This window comes from Microtus oregoni, unplaced genomic scaffold (genome assembly GCF_018167655.1).
Source record: "Microtus oregoni isolate MIOR12 unplaced genomic scaffold, Mior012 000015F_ref0000493, whole genome shotgun sequence".
NCBI lineage: Eukaryota > Metazoa > Chordata > Mammalia > Rodentia > Cricetidae > Microtus > Microtus oregoni.
Window position 1 is genome coordinate 29,493,831 of NW_024543074.1, and position 18,337 is coordinate 29,512,167.

The 18,337-nt window shown below is 47.6% G+C and overlaps 1 protein-coding gene and 7 non-coding genes across 10 annotated transcripts; 1 reads left to right on the top strand and 7 right to left on the bottom strand.

Moving 5' to 3' along the window:
* Nucleotides 1–1,761: 1,761 nt before the first annotated feature.
* Aurkb (aurora kinase B) lies at nucleotides 1,762–8,833 on the bottom strand. 3 transcript variants are annotated; one of them, XM_041664864.1, is made up of 9 exons: nucleotides 8,655–8,833; nucleotides 8,347–8,485; nucleotides 6,635–6,737; nucleotides 6,476–6,527; nucleotides 6,104–6,295; nucleotides 5,776–5,914; nucleotides 5,544–5,692; nucleotides 2,952–3,126; nucleotides 1,762–2,510 (listed from the first exon to the last, which is right to left on the bottom strand). In XM_041664864.1, the coding sequence occupies exons 1-9, from the start codon at nucleotides 8,804–8,806 to the stop codon at nucleotides 2,337–2,339; spliced, it is 1,275 nt and encodes a 424-aa protein (XP_041520798.1). In that variant the 5' UTR covers nucleotides 8,807–8,833; the 3' UTR covers nucleotides 1,762–2,336. The 3 variants fall into 3 exon arrangements, with proteins under 3 accessions (XP_041520798.1, XP_041520799.1, XP_041520800.1); XM_041664865.1 differs by having other exon boundaries at nucleotides 8,347–8,418; nucleotides 8,655–8,741; XM_041664866.1 differs by lacking the exons at nucleotides 6,104–6,295; nucleotides 6,476–6,527; nucleotides 6,635–6,737; nucleotides 8,347–8,485; nucleotides 8,655–8,833 and having other exon boundaries at nucleotides 5,763–5,846.
* A 3,319-nt stretch (nucleotides 8,834–12,152) lies between these two features.
* Trnaw-cca lies at nucleotides 12,153–12,224 on the bottom strand. The gene has a single exon. It is a non-coding gene; the product is annotated as a tRNA-Trp (tRNA).
* A 511-nt stretch (nucleotides 12,225–12,735) lies between these two features.
* On the top strand, nucleotides 12,736–12,807 carry Trnag-ucc. The gene has a single exon. It is a non-coding gene; the product is annotated as a tRNA-Gly (tRNA).
* Nucleotides 12,808–14,532: 1,725 nt separating this feature from the next.
* On the bottom strand, nucleotides 14,533–14,604 carry Trnad-guc. The gene has a single exon. It is a non-coding gene; the product is annotated as a tRNA-Asp (tRNA).
* Nucleotides 14,605–15,059: 455 nt separating this feature from the next.
* Trnap-cgg lies at nucleotides 15,060–15,131 on the bottom strand. The gene has a single exon. It is a non-coding gene; the product is annotated as a tRNA-Pro (tRNA).
* A 2,298-nt stretch (nucleotides 15,132–17,429) lies between these two features.
* On the bottom strand, nucleotides 17,430–17,503 carry Trnat-agu. The gene has a single exon. It is a non-coding gene; the product is annotated as a tRNA-Thr (tRNA).
* Nucleotides 17,504–17,790: 287 nt separating this feature from the next.
* On the bottom strand, nucleotides 17,791–17,872 carry Trnas-aga. Its single transcript has one exon. It is a non-coding gene; the product is annotated as a tRNA-Ser (tRNA).
* Nucleotides 17,873–18,257: 385 nt separating this feature from the next.
* On the bottom strand, nucleotides 18,258–18,331 carry Trnai-aau. Its single transcript has one exon. It is a non-coding gene; the product is annotated as a tRNA-Ile (tRNA).
* Nucleotides 18,332–18,337: the final 6 nt, after the last annotated feature.

Here is an 18,337-nt window from a genome sequence, read left to right on the forward strand (position 1 = left end):
ATTGAAAAGGGCGTGCACCACTATCGCCCAGCACTTTAATTTTTTTATATAAAAAATAGGTTCTTTTGGAGTGGTGGTGGCACACACCTTTAATCCTAGCACTTGGGAGGCAGAGGCAGGTAGATCTCTGTGAGTTCAAGGTCAGCCTGGTTTACAAAATGAGTTTCAGGACAGCCAGAGCTGTTACATAGAAAAACCCTGTCTTGGGCTGGAGAGATGGCTCAGAGGTTAAGAGCATTGCCTGCTCTTCCAAAGGTCCTGAGTTTAATTCCCAGCAACCACATGGTGGCTCACAACCATCTGTAATGAGGTCTGGTGCCCTCTTCTGGCCTGCAGGCATACACGCAGACAGAATATTATATACATAATAAATAAATATTTAAAAAGAAAAAAGAAAAAAAGAAAAACCCTGTCTTGAAAAACAAAAAGCAAACAAACAAAAAATAAGATTATTTTCTCATATAATATACCGATTATAGCTGCTGAGTGGTAGTGGAGCATGCCTTTAATACCAGCACATGGAAGGTAAAGGCAGGTGGATCTCTATAAATTCGAGGCCAGCTGGGTCAAGAAAGAGAGAGAGAGAGAGAGAGAGAGAGAGAGGAAAGAGAGGAGAGAGATACAAAACCACACGGAGAAACCCTGTCTTTAAAAAAAAAAACAAACAAATCCAGGCGGTGGTGGTAAAGACTTTAATCCCAGCACTCGGGGACAGAGACAGGCAAATGTCTGTGAGTTCGAGGCCAGCCTGGTAGCCTGGTCTATAGAACTATTTCCATCCAGGACAGACTCCAAAGCAAAGAGAAACCCTGTCTCCAAAACAAACAAACAAATAGCAACAAACAAAAACCCAACCAACCAAGGCTTCTAAGAGATAACAACCAAACCTAACAAAACAAAACCTAGTAAAATGAAGCACGAGCTTCCATACCGCAGTTGGTCACGGCCGCCCAACAGAGGAGAAGAGCCCCAAGAGCAGGCAAGGTTAGACTTGCATCACTGCCTCTCCTGGAACTTGTTTTTTTTTTTTTTTTTTTTGGTTTTTTGAGACAGGGTTTCTCTGTGGTTTTGGAGCCTGTCCTGGAACTAGCTCTGTAGACCAGGCTGGTCTCGAACTCACAGAGATCCGCCTGTCTCTGCCTCCCGAGTGCTGGGATTAAAGACGTGCGCCACCACCGCCCGGCTCTCCTGGAACTTGTTATGTAGAACAGGCTGTCTTCGAACCTGTGGCGATTCTCCTGACTCAGTCCCTTAAGTGCATGTACCAACATGCCCAGCTAACTTGGTGTTTTGGCTTCACAATGTTGGCTAGCAACTATTTTTTACTCTCAATACAGTATTCAAAAAAAACTTGAAATAGCTGGGCAGTGGTGGCGCACGCCTTTAATCCCAGCACTTGGGAGGCAGAGGCAGGCGGATCTCTGAGTTCGAGACCAGCCTGGTCTACAGAGCTAGTTCCAGGACAGGCTTCAAAGCCACAGAGAAACCCTGTCTCGAAACCCCCCCCCCAAAAAAAAAGGGCTGGAGAGATGGCTCAGAGGTAGAGCACTGACTGCTCTTCCAGAGGTCCTGAGTTCAATTCCCAGCAACCACATGGTGGCTCACAACCATCTATAATGAGATCTGGTGCCCTCTTCTGGAATACAAACATACATGGAAGGAATGTTGTATACATAATAAATAAATAAATCTTAAAAAAAAAAAAAAGAGCTAGTTCCAGGACAGGTTCCAAAACCACAGAGAAACCCTGTCTCGAAAAACCAAAAAAAAAAAAAAAACTTGAAATATTTAAGACTTCATTATAAAATATACTTTGGGCTACATATTTTTTCTGAATTTAAGATAGGCTAGGCTAAGCATGTTTCATAGACAAACTGGATTAAATTCATTTTTGGCTTATGGTATTTTAAAATAACATTTGGCAAATTGAAAGAAATCAGACTATATGGTTTTGGATTGTGTATGGGCATTTGGCCTGTATGTATGTGTACCACATCCATGCCCAGCACCTGCAGATTCCTTAGACTGGAGTTACAGATGGCTGTGAGTGCCATGGGGTGCCGTGCACTGAACTCCTGGGTCTCTGGAAGAACAGCCAGTGCTTTTAACTGCTGAGCCATTGCTCCTGCACTGTTTTAGTTTTATGTTTCGTCTACATGTGTGTGCACCCCAGGTAAGCCTGGTTTTGCCTGTGGAGGTCAGAAGGGGGGGTCAGATTCCCTAGAACGTTGAGTTGTGCATAGTCATATACAACCCTTCCCTCCCCCAACACAAATATACAAAGAAAATATACACAAATATACAAAGAAAAACCAAGCAAAGGACAGAGACAAAAATCAAGAACCAGGCTGAAGGGCAGAGGGAGACAGTACCCTCTGAGAATGGGCCCGGACCCAAGGGTGAGCTGCAACCTGGGCCAGGGGCAGCCGCTCTGAAGGGTTGTGCTTGAGCAGCTTAGAGATGAGGTCCTTGGCACCCTCAGGCACAGACGGGGGGAACTTCAGGTCCACCTGCAGGCCAGGAAGGCAGAAAGGTTCTGTCTGTGTTACTCTGGCTACTCACTCTATCAAGAGAGTTGTGCATACCCCACCCCCAGGATAACCCACAAAGGATGGCTACAGGGGGCGGGGGAGCCATTTTCCTTTGGGAGGTTGCTGGTACTCATGCAGGCAGCAGCACTAGCTGGTCTAGGGAACTATAAAAAAAAAAAGGACATGAAGGTGGGTGGGGCACGTGTTGGGAAAGGAGCTGGGGGCGGGGCTTGGAGAGGGGTAGGGGAGTTGTGGGGGGGGGACAGTGGATACGATCAAGGAACATCGTATACCTGTATGAAGTTTTCAGGGCATAAATAAGTACTCACAAACAGGGAGCCTTTGCAGAGCCCTATAAATCCACGGGGCCCACCCCAGACCCTGGCTGCCACAGTACACAGAGTCCATGAGGCCTCCCACCTTGACAATCCGACGGTATGTCTCACTGTGGTTAGCAGTCTCGAAGGGAGGGTTTCCCACCAGCAGTTCATAGCAGAGCACCCCAATGCACCATAGGTCGACCATTTCATTATGCATGCGCCCCTCAATCATCTCTGGGGGCAGGTAGTCCAGGGTGCCACACATGGTCTTCCTCCTGATGGGATGAGGAAAGTGGGTAGGGTACCAGAAATCAGTAGGCAGACCAGAGAACCCAGGATGCACTGGGAGGGGGGGTGTCCATCTAAATCAGACAGTGCCTGGAGTAGGATGTGGTAATGGTATAAATCAGAGTGTCCAAGATAGGCAAACATGGCTCCAGCATAGCCACACTAATGCAATATCTTATTTTATTTTTTTTTTTTTTGGTTTTTCGAGACAGGGTTTCTCTGTGGTTTTGGAGCCTGTCCTGGAACTAGCTCTTGTAGACCAGGCTGGTCTCGAACTCACAGAGATCCGCCTGCCTCTGCCTCCCGAGTGCTGGGATTAAAGGCGTGCGCCACCACCGCCCGGCTTTTATTTTTTTTTAGTTTTTTTTTTTATTTTATTTTTTTGAGACAGTTTCTCTGTGTAGCCCTGGCTATCCTGGAACTCACTCTGTAGACCAGACTGGCTTCCATCTCAGAGATCTGCCTGCCTCTGCCTCCCGAGTGCTGGCATTAAACGTGTGCACCTCCACTATCCGGCTATTTTAATCTCAATAAATAAAAAAATAAAACAATCAGAGATGAGGACAATGCTCATTTCAAAGAAAAACGACAGAAAATATCTCTAACACCCAGCAAGCACATGCTACTTAAATCAGATCACGTTTTCACTGTGCAACACCACGGAGCATTAGACACGATGCAGTCACCAGATACTGTGATGTACACCTCTAATCCCAATGCGTGGTAAATTTTTTGTTTTGTTTCTCCTGAGCTAGGGTCTCCTTATAACATAGGTTTGGCTGGCCAGGAACTCACTAGGTAGAACAGACCAGCCTCGACCTCAGAGAGATCTGCCTCCTTAGGGCTGGATTGAAAGGCATGAGCCACCTGGCTTATCCCAGCATTTGGGTGGCTGAGGTAATTGTCAGTCTGAGGCCAGTTTGGGCTCCCAGGTAAAATTCTGTCTAAGAACTGGGAAGGTGTGTGTGGGGGAGCTCAGTAGTTAAGAGCACTGACTGCAGGACCCAAATTCAATTCCCAGCACCCACATGGCAACTCAGAGCTGACACTCTTACACCACACAGACATATAGGCAGACAAAACACCAAAGCACAAAAGTCATCAAAAAATGCTTATTAAAGCCGGGCAGTGGTGGCACACACTTTAATCCCATCACTCGGGAGGCAGAGGCAGGCAGATCTCTGTGAGCTTGAGGCCAGCCCTGTCTAAAATTGAGTTCCGCTGGGCGGTGGTGGCGCACGCCTTTAATCCCAGCACTCGGGAGGCAGAGGCAGGAGGATCTCTGTGAGTTCGAGACCAGCCTGGTCTACAAGAGCTAGTTCCAGGACAGGCTCCAAAACCACAGAGAAACCCTGACTCAAAAAACCAAAATAATAATAATAATAATAATAATAATAATAATAATAATAAAAATAAATAAATAAAATAAAATTGAGTTCCAGGATAGCCAGGGTTAGAGAGAAACCCTGTCTCAAAAAAAAAAACAAACCAACAACAAAACGTTAAAATACTGAGAAGAGGTGTTGAGGGGTGTGGCTCACTGAGAGCATTTGCCTAGCATAGGCAACACCCTGGGTTCCATCCTCAATACCGCAAACACACAAAACCAAATAAAATGTGCCATGGGTAACCAGGCAGCGTGTGCCCGTGATGCCAGACACTCATTTGGACTGCCTGGGCAGCACAGCGAGGCCATTTTTCCTTAGTGAACAGGGTTGGCAGGGGTAGACTTGACAGAGTGACACAAGCCTAATCTTACTGTGCTTGGAGGTAAAGGCAAGGATGGTGAACTTTGGCTACACAGAGTCTGAAGTCATTTACATAGGACCCTGTTTCAGTTCTAATCAGTCACTGTGGGAGTTTTCACAATGATGTGGTGGGAGAGGGCCCAATATTTAATAGAAAAGGTTAGAAAATTCAGGGCATGAATCATAGCGTCACCTATTTCTGTAAAGATATCGCTATGTCAAGCCAGGCGGTGGTGGCATGCACCTTTAACCCCAGCACTCGGGAGGCAGAGGCAGGCGGATCTCTGAGTTCGAGGCCAGCCTGGTCTACAAGAGCTAGTTCCAGGACAGGCACCAAAGCTACAAGAAACCTTGTCTCAAAAACAAAAACAAAACAAAGCAAAACAAAACAAAACCCCAAAAATATCACTATGTCTATATTGCAAGGAGACAAACTTCATCCTGAGAAACGAGATATTTTTATTTTGTTTTTTGAAACAGGGTTTCTCTGTGCAACGGTCCTGGCTATCCTGAAACTCGCTCTGCAGACCAGGCTGGTCTGCCTGTCTCCTAAGTGTTGAGATTAAAGGCCTGCGCCACCACCAACCAGTTACAGAAGAGTTTTATACAGAATGTCACAGCCGCACACCAGGGACAGTCCCCTAGCCCCACCATACCTCAGGGAGGGGGCATGCACAGACCAGCCGAAGTCCGCAATCTTCAGCTCCCCCTGAAGACCTAACAGCAGGTTCTCAGGTTTTATGTCTCTGTGAATGACCTTCTTCTTGTGGCAGTACATCAGGGCATCCGACAGCTCCTCCATGATCTGAGAGGGTCCACAACAGAAGGTCAAACCGGCCTTCACTTCCGCCAACAGCCCCAGCCTCACAGCCCACACTGGGTCCTGACCGTGGCTGTCCGCTGCTCATCGAAAGTTCGGTTCTTCTGTAGTTCCTTGTAGAGCTCCCCACGCGGGGCATATTCCAGTATCAAGTAGATCCTCCGCCGGTCGTAGAAGTAGTTGTAGAGCTGAAGAATGTTGGGATGTCTGGGGCAAAGAAAGAGGAAGCTTCGGCTGGTGTTTAGGAGACAGAGGGCAGAGACCGAGATCGGGGTGGGAGTGGTAAAGAGGAGCTGGGCAGGTGGGCCCATTGTATCAGACAGGGTTGGGATTGCAGAAAGAGGAACGTGACGCCATTAGGTTGCAGAGGGGCGGGGGTCGGGGCGAGTGGCATACTTCAGATGCGCCTGGATTTCGATCTCTCGGCGCAGCTGGTGCTCCACTCCCTCCTTCTCAATCTGAGACTTGAAGAGGATCTTGAGCGCCACAATGAACTGGCTTTTCTTCTCCCGGGCCAAATACACATTTCCAAATTTGCCTTTGCCCAGAGGACGCCCAATCTCAAAGTCGTCAATAGTGAGGGTCCGCCTGATTAAAAAAAGTGGGGGGAAGGCGCTAGCTCAGCGCATGGCTGGCTTAGATCCTCAAGGTGTTTGATTCCTCGCTCCTCGATCAGCTGCACGTTTCTCCATCCCTAACCCCTTAACTTTGCCATTCCAGCCCCACCAACCACTGTTCAAGCTCCCCTACCTGCTCTGGGGTACTTACAAGGCAGTGGGGCCCCGACTGACATTTTCAGACAACTTCTGGCCAGGGGCGGCTAAAGGAGAGAGCAGGCATGTTGAGTTCCACCTCTGGCATTCTTACCTTATACCCTCTCTGAGGTTCCAGTCCCCTTGGGCCAGTTCTCCCCACTGTCCCAGGTACCTGTGCACTGGTCACTGGTCCGGTTCATGAGAGCAAGTGTAGATGTCACAGCAGGCTCCTTCCGCAGCACTCTCTGGGGCAGGGTGTTCAGGCCCGAATAAGACTGGGGAGCAAAGGGTGGCTCTGAGGGTGTCCTTGTCCCTGAGGCCTAGCTGGAAGCAGCATTTCAGCTACCCATCATCCACTCACAGTTCAAAGAGCAATAGAGACACACTGTCATTTGGCTGGCTGCCTAGCCCCAAAGTTCTGCCCTTGCTCCATAAGAAAGGGGAAATTAAGAAACAGCTCGAGAGCCCCGTGTGCTGGCACACATCTGTAACCCCAGCCCTTAGGAGTTCAAGACAATCCGCAACAGTCAGTTCAAGGCCAGTGTGAGCTAAATAAGACCTTGTTTTAACATCACCCACCCCCCAAACAAAATAACAAAAACGGAAAAGAGCAAAGTAAATGAATGAATGAAAAAAACAACCCAGGGCTGGAGAGATGGCTCAGTGGTTAAGAGCATTGCCTGCTCTTCCAAAGGTCCTGAGTTCAATTCCCGGCAACCACATGGTGGCTCACAACCATCTGTGATGAGGTCTGATGCCCTCTTCTGACCTGCAGGCATACACGCAGACAGAATATCGTATACATAATAAATAAACCCAAGACAAGGGGAAAAAAGATTGACCCTGACATCTAACAATTCCCCTGGTCCTGGCCCACACAACCTTCTCAAGCATGGCGCTGTCCAGATAGTTCTACACACAACCCATTCATCCAGGCTCCCGTAAGAGCCTGAGCTCACCAAGTTGTAACATCAGTATTTAATCTTTTACAGTAACAGACCAGGGGTACTGAGGGACACAGATGGCCTTTGCGACCTCTCCCCTTTCCACTTCTCTGAGTAACAAAGCATTTCTTCTGGGAGTGACCAGGGTAAATGTAACAGTGTGTCTCATTCAGACTCAGCAGTGCTCCGTGCAGGGAGAGGAAGCCTGGACAAGGAAACAGATGGACTGTCCAGGATGCCCAGGTCCCACTGACAGGGTACAGCCTGTGAAGGGTTCTTCATTTTGGGCGGGGGGAGCACAGGGTCCCATTATTTTGCCAAGCTCACTACAGGTGTGCTGTATTACAGGTGTGAAGGCGCCAGTGTGCCTACAAACCTCCTCCAGTGATCAGTATAGACTGGTCCATGTATTCACACACACACACACACACACACACACACACACACACACACACACACACCATTTCAAATCTATTTGCATCCTTAGTCCCAACCACTCGTTAAGATCAATTCCAGGGCTGGAGTGTAGCTCAATGGTACATCAAAACTCAAGGCTTTGATATCCAGCCTCACAAATAAATACCAGACAGACCTGGACCTTTTTTAAACATTAGCTTTCTATTCTACAGTCTAATTTCTGTGGAGCTAGTTTTTTTCAGCCTGGAGGGTGGGACTCACGGTCCGAAAGCACAGTGCTGCTGCTTGCTCAGTCCAGCTATTATTTGTAGGTGACAAAGATCTCGGCTCTATAGAAGCCCTCAGATTCAGGTTGGCAGCATATGACACGATAAGGCTGCAAGGGGTCGACTGGGCTCTGCAGGCAACCTTTCAGGGAACGTGGCCTAAGTGCAGGGCGGACGGCCAGCAGCAGTGCCCTTCACCCATCTCCAAGGACTCGCCTTCCGGGGGAGGTGGGCGAGGAATGTGGCCAGGACCTTACCTTCAGCGAGTTGTAGGGCCAGGGGTAGGCGTTTTCCTTCTGAGCCATTCTCCAGGAAAAGACGGAGGAGAGCTGGGCAGAGAGGGCAACAGCGGTGAGAGACGGAAGGTGAGGAGGCGGATCTGCGGTGAGGGAGAGCCTGGGCGGGCGGAAGGAAGTGCCCAGTAAGTTGCAGGCCGAAGTTGGGGCGCATCCCTGCGCTCCCTCTGCACTCCTCTCCGCACCCCCTGCACCTCCTCTGCACCCCTCCCTCTGAGCGACCCGGCTGGCACATGGCCAGTCCCACGGAGCCCGACCCCGTGGATCACCTGCGCTCTCGGGAGCCCACGGCTCTGCCGCCCTCCTCTCGGCTGGGCGCTTGCACGTTGGAAGAAGCTGTCCCGCAGCTCCGTGACCCCGACACGTTCAAATTACCCGCTCTGAGTCCATTGGCTGAGCTGCCATGCAAGCCCACTGTCATTGGCTAAGCCTCTGGTGACATAACTCGTTGAGATGCAAAAAAAGGTGCGGGTTGAGGCTTGTTTCTTTATCTTGAGGCTGTGTCCCAAGGTCCTCACACTTTTTTTTCTCGTTCATAAAAAATTAAATATTTAAAGTGGACGGTGGTGGCTCGCGCCTTTCCCAGCACTCGGGAGGCAGAGACAGGCAGATCTCTCTCTCTCTCTCTCTCTCTCTCTCTCTCTCTCTCTCTCTCTCTCTCTCTGTGTGTGTGTGTGTGTGTGTAAAACTTTCGTTTTCTGTTAGATGGAGAGTCTATTATGCCGCCACTGCTTAAACTGTCTGTTTACCTCAGGAGGGAGAGACAGGTGGATCTCTGTGAGTTCGAGGCCAGCCTGGTTTACAAAGCGAGTTCCAGGACAGGCAAGGCTAAACAGAGAAACCCCGTCTGGGGGTGGAGGGGACGACAACAAAAAACAACAAACAAAATGTCTGGTTCTCAGGAGAATTTAAATGCTGCCCTTAATATACTTTTTGAATATACAATCCTCCTTAAGTATCCTTGGTATATTGTCTTTAGAACAACCTATGATATCCAAACCCGGACTACTCAGGTCCCTTCTAGAAACAGGCATAATATTGTATACGGCCTAATTTTTGCATTAAGTTTGTAATTCTTTCGGGCTCATTGGCTAATCTCTAGATCGATCACCTAACTATCAAATACTACGGCAATACTGTGAAACAGTAGTAAGCTGTCTCCGAGGAAATATGACGCAGGGAGGAAAAGTCAATACAGATGCAATCGATTAGATGAGATGCAGACAGGCAGACAGACAGACAGTTTGTTGGGTCCATGGTTGTATTTCTGGGTTCTCTATTCTCCTTGTCTGTTTTGTATTTGGGTTTTGTTTGAGACAGGTGGCTCTGTTTAGCTTTCTGCCGCGGATCTTTCTGTGCTGGTTCTCCGAGGGCTGTGGTGTTTGAAGACAGTTTTAAAAACCAGCGTGTTCTCCATTCCTTAGCTAGGCACACTCCAAATCCACTCTTCTGCAGATGTTCTGTTTGTGTGTCCTTGTTGTTTCGTTCTTAAAAATCCTTTAGCATTTCTAGTTCTAGCATCAGGCTTGGAATTCCAGCACTCTGGAGCCTGAGGCAGGAGGATTGCCAGGAGTTCCAGGCTACAGTTTGAGCCATTTACTCAAACAAGTAAACAAATTCTGTAAATTAGCAGTTCCCACTGAGTTAGCTCTTGATTTTCATCCCATCTCTGAGTAAAGGTAAATGTAGATTCTTCTGGCCAAGTAACATTGAGGGTGGTCACGAGGGACTTTACCCGGTTTTCCTGCTAAGGGCTGACACTTCACACACCTGAGGAGCAGAACTATTTTGAGGGCTCCAAAGTTTGGGCATATGCAACTTCCGCAACAAAGACTGTGTGTCCCTGTCTTAGTACATGTGACAAAGTGACCGATCTGGCACAAGATAGGACAAGGCCCAGGAGGGAGTGCGGTGAAGGGGGCAAGATTCTAGTTGGCTTGGCATCTGTTGGGTGGGCAACATTCTGAGGCCCAAATTCCTCACTGGGAAACCCTCCCGCACAGACAAAGTGTAGCTGCTGGAGCAAAGAAGTATCAGGATGTGAAACTGTCTATCTATCTGGGAAGACAAGGTGTGTGTGTGTGTGTGTGTGTGCAGGTATGTGTGTATATATGTGTGTGTGTCCATGTATGTGTGTGTGGTACGGGGAGGTGGGTTGGGCATGAAGAGTTTGCTAGCTTGGGGTTTCTCTTTCACTTCTTTCTTTTGTTCTGCTTTTTTTTTTCCCTTTTAAAAAACAAACTGAAGGTGGCAAAATGTCCATGGTTCCAGGACCTTAGGGGAAGTATGGAGGGAAGTATCGTTTATATGCAATAGTCTGTGTTCTAGACAAAGTTCATCAGAGAGGGGAAAACTACTTTAAAAAATTTGGACTCACCCATGGTGTCTCATTCACTCCTGTAATTTGGAGGCAGAGGCAGGAGAGTCACTGTAAGTAGAAGCCAATTTGGTTTGCACAATAAGTTCCAAGACTGGTTATGAAATAATAAAATAAAAATAAAAAAACAAAAATTGGACTTAAATTTTATTTTATTTTTGACTTTTCAAGGTTTTGATAGTCAAATGCTACGTCTGATTCATTTCAACTCCTTCACTGCCAAACCTGGGGGATGGGGTACTGACGGCTTCCTTCTTGTCTGTGATGACCAGGGTGTACAGATACCTGCCGCAGCGAACCTTGAACTTCCCGTTATCCTTATTCTTCTTCATCTTGACGGACGCCATTGGCATCCCTCCGCCAGACTGTGAACAGAAAGTCTTGATTTCCTCACTTTTCTGAGAAATGGCGACGGGCGCTCTGCGCTGGCAGCCGCACCAAAAAAAACACAGCAACGAGACTTAAATTTTCGATAAGGCAGCAACCCTTGGGGGCGGGGGGAGATGCTTGAAAAAGTTTCATAGCCCCTAGAGCCTTTTAAAAACAGCTAAGGTTTTTAACAGTACTGAAATTCTAGAATTCATGTCCTAGATCTTATCTAGTCAAGGCAAGGAAAGGTTAGGCCGGTGAAGCAGAGCTTGGGAGTCGCAGAGGGCAGGACGAGAGTTCTAGACCAGCCCTAGGGCTCCCAGGCCCGCCAGGGCTACAGGAGCCCACACGGAAAAAGCAAACCCCAACAACCGTGCCAAACCCCAAATCAACAAACCAATAAACAAGCAAGAAGGGCGACGCTGGTGGCAACATTTTAAATAGTAAGAAAAAGTGCAGATAATAAGATGGCCAAATCTCCAACTTCAGAAAAATTGCTTAATACTTTACATGATTGTCATAAAACTTTAGGTTGTCGCTCTAACTATAAAGAATATAAAATTATATTTTTCATACAGATGTTGAGCACAAATAACGGAGCAAAATTGTGGACCCCACCAGTAGACATAAATTAAGAAGTCCAAAGCGAAAAAAAGTGGTTTGGGATAAATACAGTCTGGAACTAGCTCTTGTAGACCAGGTAGCATCGAATTCACAGAGATTCGCCAGCCTCTGCCTCCCGAGTGCTGGATTAAGGGCGTGAGCCACCTCTCGCCCAGCTATTATAGTTTTTAAAGTGATTAATTATTCCTACAATTTATCCGATAAAAGGAACATTTATTACCATAAATACATTTTCTTAGCAAGAGTTGGATAGGGACTGCTAATTAACAATTACTGTTAGGATATCTAAATGTTTAAAACTAGAGGAATGAATATTTCTACAGAAAACTGAAAAGGTGTAATGATTAGGACCCGACTACTAAAGTGACCTACATAACTAGAAAATTAGGACACCAAATGACCCCGACGTGATTTGAACACGCAACCTTCTGATCTGGAGTCAGACGCGCTACCGTTGCGCCACGAGGCCTCCGAGGTTCCCTTGCTTGACGGGTGTGGTGAACTGATGCTTCACCGCAGTAAGCACGGAGCGTGTGCACGGAGTGTGTCTGTCTCTTCAGGCTCGGTCTCGGGCTTTGCTCGCACGGTCCTCGGACCGAGGGAGGCTCGTGTTCACGTGGAAATGACCGCGGTTGAACGATGAGATGTGCTTTGGTACGTTTGGCAGAAATGCAGATTCTTAAGTCTTGGACTACACTAAACTCACTCAGAGAAGCTACTTAAACGTTTGGAACGATTTTTCCCTCCCTGGGGATGATGTCATTATGGTGTCACTGATTCCAAACAGAGTTTTAGATTTAATTCCAGCTGTGCTCATGACAAAAACCAAAGCAAAACAAAGTCCATCTCATTTAGTTTCTTTAAATCTTGTTTTTCTTACTCGTACTTTTGATATAATCATACAGTTTAACACAGTAACGCCGAAAAGGTACGCGAGAAAATAAATATAAATAGGATCGAAGCAGGACCGCCTCACATCTGCGTTGGTGGTATAGTGGTGAGCATAGCTGCCTTCCAAGCAGTTGACCCGGGTTCGATTCCCGGCCAACGCAGTTCCTACTTTGTTTTTTTTCTCCCTTTGCTGTCCAGAGAAACCTTTATCTCCAAGGTCTTGGTGTCCACGCTTGTCACTTCTTGTCACTCCGGCCCCCAGGTTCCTGCAACATGCGTCCTATACTTTCTCCCTGTGTGCACCCTGTGTGGAAACACAGAAACTGCTCGGGTTGCTGGGCAAATCCAGACCCAGATGCCTGGGAAGGGCCAAAGCAAAGGTTGAATCAGCCTCTACATTCTTTGAGATTTTAACCAGTAAAGCTTAGGCTGCGAATACTAGAATTACAATGGGGATTGGAAATATAACTATTGAGTGAGCATTAAGGGAAGTAATTGTAGTTGGGATAAAAAGTGAAAGTATCATCCCTTCTAGGCACAGTAAGGTTGATATAAGGTGGGACCGAAATATTGGTGTTCCTAGGAATGAGAAGATAAAGGCTAGGGTAATATTAAAAACTGCAGATGTCATTTTGGTAATTATGATGAAGATCATAATCTAATGAGTGGGAATCATTAATTTTAGTTAAACTGATTACCAATTGTTCTGTTCATTCTAGACTTTTGGGATCATTCATAGGCGAGGCCTAGCGCTAAAACAGTGATTAGAATAAATGCAATTAGGGCTGTGGAATTTAGGTTGGAGATTGTAAGGCTCGTGGTTGGGGGAGCAGTAGGGCAATCTCTAAGTCAAATAATAAAAATGCAATTGCTACTAGGAAAAATTTTATAGAGAATGGAGTTTATCGGGTCAAACCCGATTCATAAGGGTTTGCTTTTTCTGTATATAAATTTAGATGAGGCAGTCAGAAGGCTACTGAAATTAAAATTATAGATAAGGTGATGCTAATTAATAGAACTAATAGTATGTTAATTACTTTCTTCTAAGATAATTCTAGAGCTAACTGGTTGGAAGTCAGATGTACTGGTTGTACTAAGAAAGTAAGCTCCTCTTCAATAGACAGAGACGTGTAGGAAAAGTCAGACTACATCTATGCCGTGTCAGTATCAGGCTGCTGCTTCGAAGCCAAAGTGGTGTTTGGATGTGAAATGGAATTTTAGTTGTCGAAGGAGGTAGATAGGAAGAAAAGTAGATCCAATGGTTACGTGTAGGCCATGGAAGCTTGTTGCTGTTTAAAGTAAGTTGATCCACAGATTCCGTCTGAGATGGAGGATGGGGTTTCGAAATATTCTGAGGCTTGTAGGAAGGTAAAGTAAACTCCGAGTAGGAATGTAATTAGCAGGGCTTGATTTATATTACTACGTTCGCCCTCTATCCAGGCTGTGGTGAGCTCATGTAACTGAGACTCCTGATTCCAGAGGGCTAATGTGTTGAGCAGAGGGACTTCTAGAGGGTGTGGTGGAACAAAACCTGTTGGCGGTCAACAACCTCCTAGGTCGTGTGTACGTACTAGGCTTGAGTGGTAAAAGGCTCAGAAAAAGCCTGCGAGAAAGAATACTTCGGATATGATAAATAGGGTTATTCTGTAGCGTAATCCCTTTTGGATAATAGGTGAACGAAAACTTTAAAATGTCCCTTCTCGGATAATATCACGTCAATGGCAAATTGTAAGCACGTTTGCTATTAATTCTAGAGATAGCAGGGTAAATGAGTTGCAGTGGAATCATATTACGAAGCCAGAAGTCAAGTAAGCAAATCCCTCAATTTAAGCAACGAATGGCAGTGCGCAGTTTACTGGGATTGCTGAACAAAAGATATAGCGCTTCTCCCCGTCGGGGAATCGAACCCCGGTCTCCCGCGTGACAGGCGGGGATACTCACCACTATACTAACGAGGAGTGAGCTGAGGCGGCCTTACTCCGGATCCCTGATCTGGGTTCTAGGCTGAAGCTGCTCTGCGGTCTATTCCCCCAGCCACCCAGAGTGCTAATCAGAAATCCACGGCCGCAATCAACAGCATCGGAAAGTGAGTCAGAAAGGCCGGAGACAGTAGGAGTGATCGAGAGGCACGAATGGTCTCCGAGGCTGGCGAAACCCGAGCTCTGACAATTCGTGGCTCTAAGAGGACCCAGAATATCTCCGGCCTCTCATCACCTGTCACCCACAATAACAAGATGGATGTTTGTAAAACTGATACCAGCCTCCAGCGTCCAAGGAGAGGTCCCTAGCAGGAAAGAAGAGAGCAGAAGTCGAGCGACCTGCCTAAAACTGGAGGGTGTTCCGAACGTCAGCTCGGATTGTGCTAGTTAGAGCCCACAGGCTGCTCGGTGACACGAACAAAAGTGCAAAGACAGGGCTCGTCCGGGATTTGAACCCGGGACCTCTCGCACCCGAAGCGAGAATCATACCCCTAGACCAACGAGCCGGCGTGCGACGAGCCTTGTGGACACCTATAGAGGTCGTGTGCCTTGTGCTCCCGTCTGCGCGACAGCCGGCCTAGGAGGAGGGCGGCTCGGAGACCGCCAAACCCTCCGGAGCAGGGGCCAAGGATCTCCGCCCGCTCGCGAGCTCCTAGGAAGTGGCGTTGAGGAAGTGGGAGGTGCAGGCTCGCTGTCCCCGCGCCTCCGTGCTGGGCGCTTTCCTCACTACTCGTGCGGTTCCTAACCCTGAGGTCTCCGCCTTCCTCGCCCTGCCCGGAGTCCTCCGGCCCAGATTTGAGCTTTGACGTTAATCCGTGGACCGGCTTGGCTTGGCTTGGCTTGGAGCCGTGCTGGGGACCGCGTCCTGGACTCCCTGGGTACGTTAGCCGTCCTGCAGCAACCTAGGACGGGGCTTCCGTAGTCCACCGTCTAGCCACGCGACCCGTCCAGCAACGCCCAGCTAGAAGTCCCAGAGACCCAAAGACTTCCTCGGGGGCGCTGCCAGCCCCGGGTCCTGGGCTCCCAGCTCGAAGCGTCCGAGTCCCTCCCACCCTCCTGTCTAGCTTTCTCATTCTGTCCCAGTGTAACTGGGTGTCTGCCGCCTGAAACGTGGGCAAAACCCGGGAACTGAGTCTTTATTCAGAGAAGACAATGAATTAACATCCTGAAGGGTCTGTTTCACATCTCGTTAGCCAGTGGATTACCTAGGGAGGAGAAACAAAGGCAGGGTTGAACTTCGCCTCTGTAGCCAGCCGCGCCGCTGAGATTCGTGGTGTTGGCGTTTTTCTCCTTGTCATTCGGTCTCCTTTCTCTCACTGGTAGAGGAAGGGTTCACAGACGCCAAGGCCACGGCATTATGCATTCCTTTTAGCTCCCTACAAAACGAAATGCAAATGTGCCCTCACACACTGCGAAGTGCTCTTATCATTCGTCTTTGATGAAAATATCTCACACTAATAGGAGCCAAAGCCTTACACTGAAATGCGCAGTTCTAGGGTTTAACTTTGAGCTGCCACCCTTGATGACTGCCATTGGGATAGGGCAAGACGTCTTGGTGCGTCTACACTAGGAGACTTCCCACAGGGCCTGTCAGTTACTAAGGTATTATTTTTCCAAAGCCTGTCTAGAACTTTCCTCCTGTAACTGCCCACTCCTGTGTGTGTGTGCTCTAAGTAACAGGCACATGCCCCCAACTAAGTATTTAACACGTGTTTTAAAATGTGCGTGGGTGTCTTGCACACGTCACTTCGTAATTGCAGAGCCTAGAAGAGGATGTCAGATTCCCTGGAACTGGGGTTAACAGATGGCTGGGAATTGAGCCTGACTCCTCTGGAAGAGTCGTTTCTCCATTCCCTATGTCATTATTGTGTCAGTCCCGCGCAGCCTGTTGAACAGTGTGTTTTCCATGGAATACCCAGCAGCTTTCTACCTGGTCATCAAGACTTAGTTTATCTCATATAGAAAGCTGAGCCTGCCCACCACCTTCACTTTCAGGCATGATCAAATGCGACCTCTTTCTCATGCTCTTGCCTTGTTGAAGGAGCCGGAGACAAAAGTCTGCCTTACTGCTTGCTTTGCTCATGAATGTGCTCTGGGTTCAGTTTTCATCGCCTTGTCCCCGAGGGAGCAACGCCTTCAAGGCCACACTTTTTCTCAGACGTCGCCTGTGGGAAAGGTGTCGAGAGCTATCTTCCAAGGAGGTTTAGCTACGCCAACATATCACTGTTGGTTCTTCTGCTCCTTTCAGGAGCCGCGTCACCGTTATCATCCAGCCTCCATATACCAGGAACACTCTCCGATGGCTGTCGTCACGATGCCCTCTTTACTCTCTACCCTTCAATGGCGGCAGCCCTGTCCTGCTGAATTCCTACCCTAACTTGCTCCTTGTGGATAGATGGAGATGGCTTCAGCGGTAACTTCACACGAAAGGCCTGTTTGCTACAGGACTGCATCGAGAATCCACACAATTTTAACATATACTTTATAATATATCCAAAATATAAAACTATGAGGCCCCAAAACAAAAGACAGTGAAATAAAACAATAATAAAACGTCTTGCCCTATCCCAATCAAATAGTAGTTCAAATACAAACAGTAACAGGATTAGGACAGAAGCATAGGGATGAGATCACAGGAAAGACGCACTATGAAAGTTTGGACTCGAGGTAAGGTTTCTTATTTGTATATTACTTATACCTTATCATTTGGTGTAAGTGGGCCATCTTACAGCCATATAAAATTGGTAAAGGTTAATTCAAATTAAAAGCAGAAGTGTGTATAGTATATTCAGTGAATACACACAAGGCACCGCTGGGATTCGAACCCAGGATCTCCTGTTTACTAGACAGGCGCTTTAACCAACTAAGCCACGGCGCCAAGGGCACAGAATTGTCTTTCTGGTATGTATTACAGGAATATATGATTCACGGTTCAGACTACAATCTGTTGTACAATCTAAAATATGTTTGTTTTGTATTGCGTTCCTGTCCATAGGGCTCCCTTAATGTTGATATTCCACAACTAAGGAACGGAGGTGCATGTTTAAGCTCTGACTCTAAAATTCGGAGAGGACGTTTAGAGTGCTGTACAGTTCATACCTAAGACAGCAATGACACCAACCAAAAAGTAGAAACTTTAAAGTTTAAAAAAAAGACACTTTCGGACGTAGTCGGCAGGATTCGAACCTGCGCGGGGAGACCCCAATGGATTTCTAGTCCATCGCCTTAACCACTCGGCCACGACTACAGAACATACAAAATGGCTTTTATCCTATGCCTTTGTTATTTCATATGGTCTTCCTCCACCCACTAGTATTTTGGTTCTGGTTGTGTGAGACAGGAAAATGTTGCAAAGGCCAGAGCCTGACAGAATCGGATTGGACCGTTGGCTTGGCACCGCACTCTCCTTCCGGATCCTTGGTCCCCAGCAAGGGTCGCGTGTGAAACGAAGCAGCACGGGCAGCGGCGACGACACAGACTAGTCTCTACTTCTGGAATCTGGAGAGCTTCCTTCCTAGACCGCCAGCCATTCGGATTTTAAGAGATCGAAAATGATACATTCTTCGATCACAAATCCCTGGAAGAAATCGTCTACATAAGAGCATCTAAAAAAAAAAAAAAATGCGAGCTATTGGCCCGTACGGGGATCGAACCCGCGACCTTGGCGTTATTAGCACCACGCTCTAACCAACTGAGCTAACCGGCCAGCTGC

Coding starts and splice junctions, on each gene's coding strand:
- Aurkb (XM_041664864.1), bottom strand. CDS start 8,806: ATGACAGTGGGCTTGCATGGCAGCTCAGCCAATGGACTCAGAGCGGGT. Junction 5,915..6,103: donor GAAATCCAGGCGCATCTGAA/GTATGCCACTCG, acceptor TCTTTGCCCCAG/ACATCCCAACATTCTTCAGC. Junction 5,693..5,775: donor ATGAGCAGCGGACAGCCACG/GTCAGGACCCAG, acceptor GGACCCTCTCAG/ATCATGGAGGAGCTGTCGGA.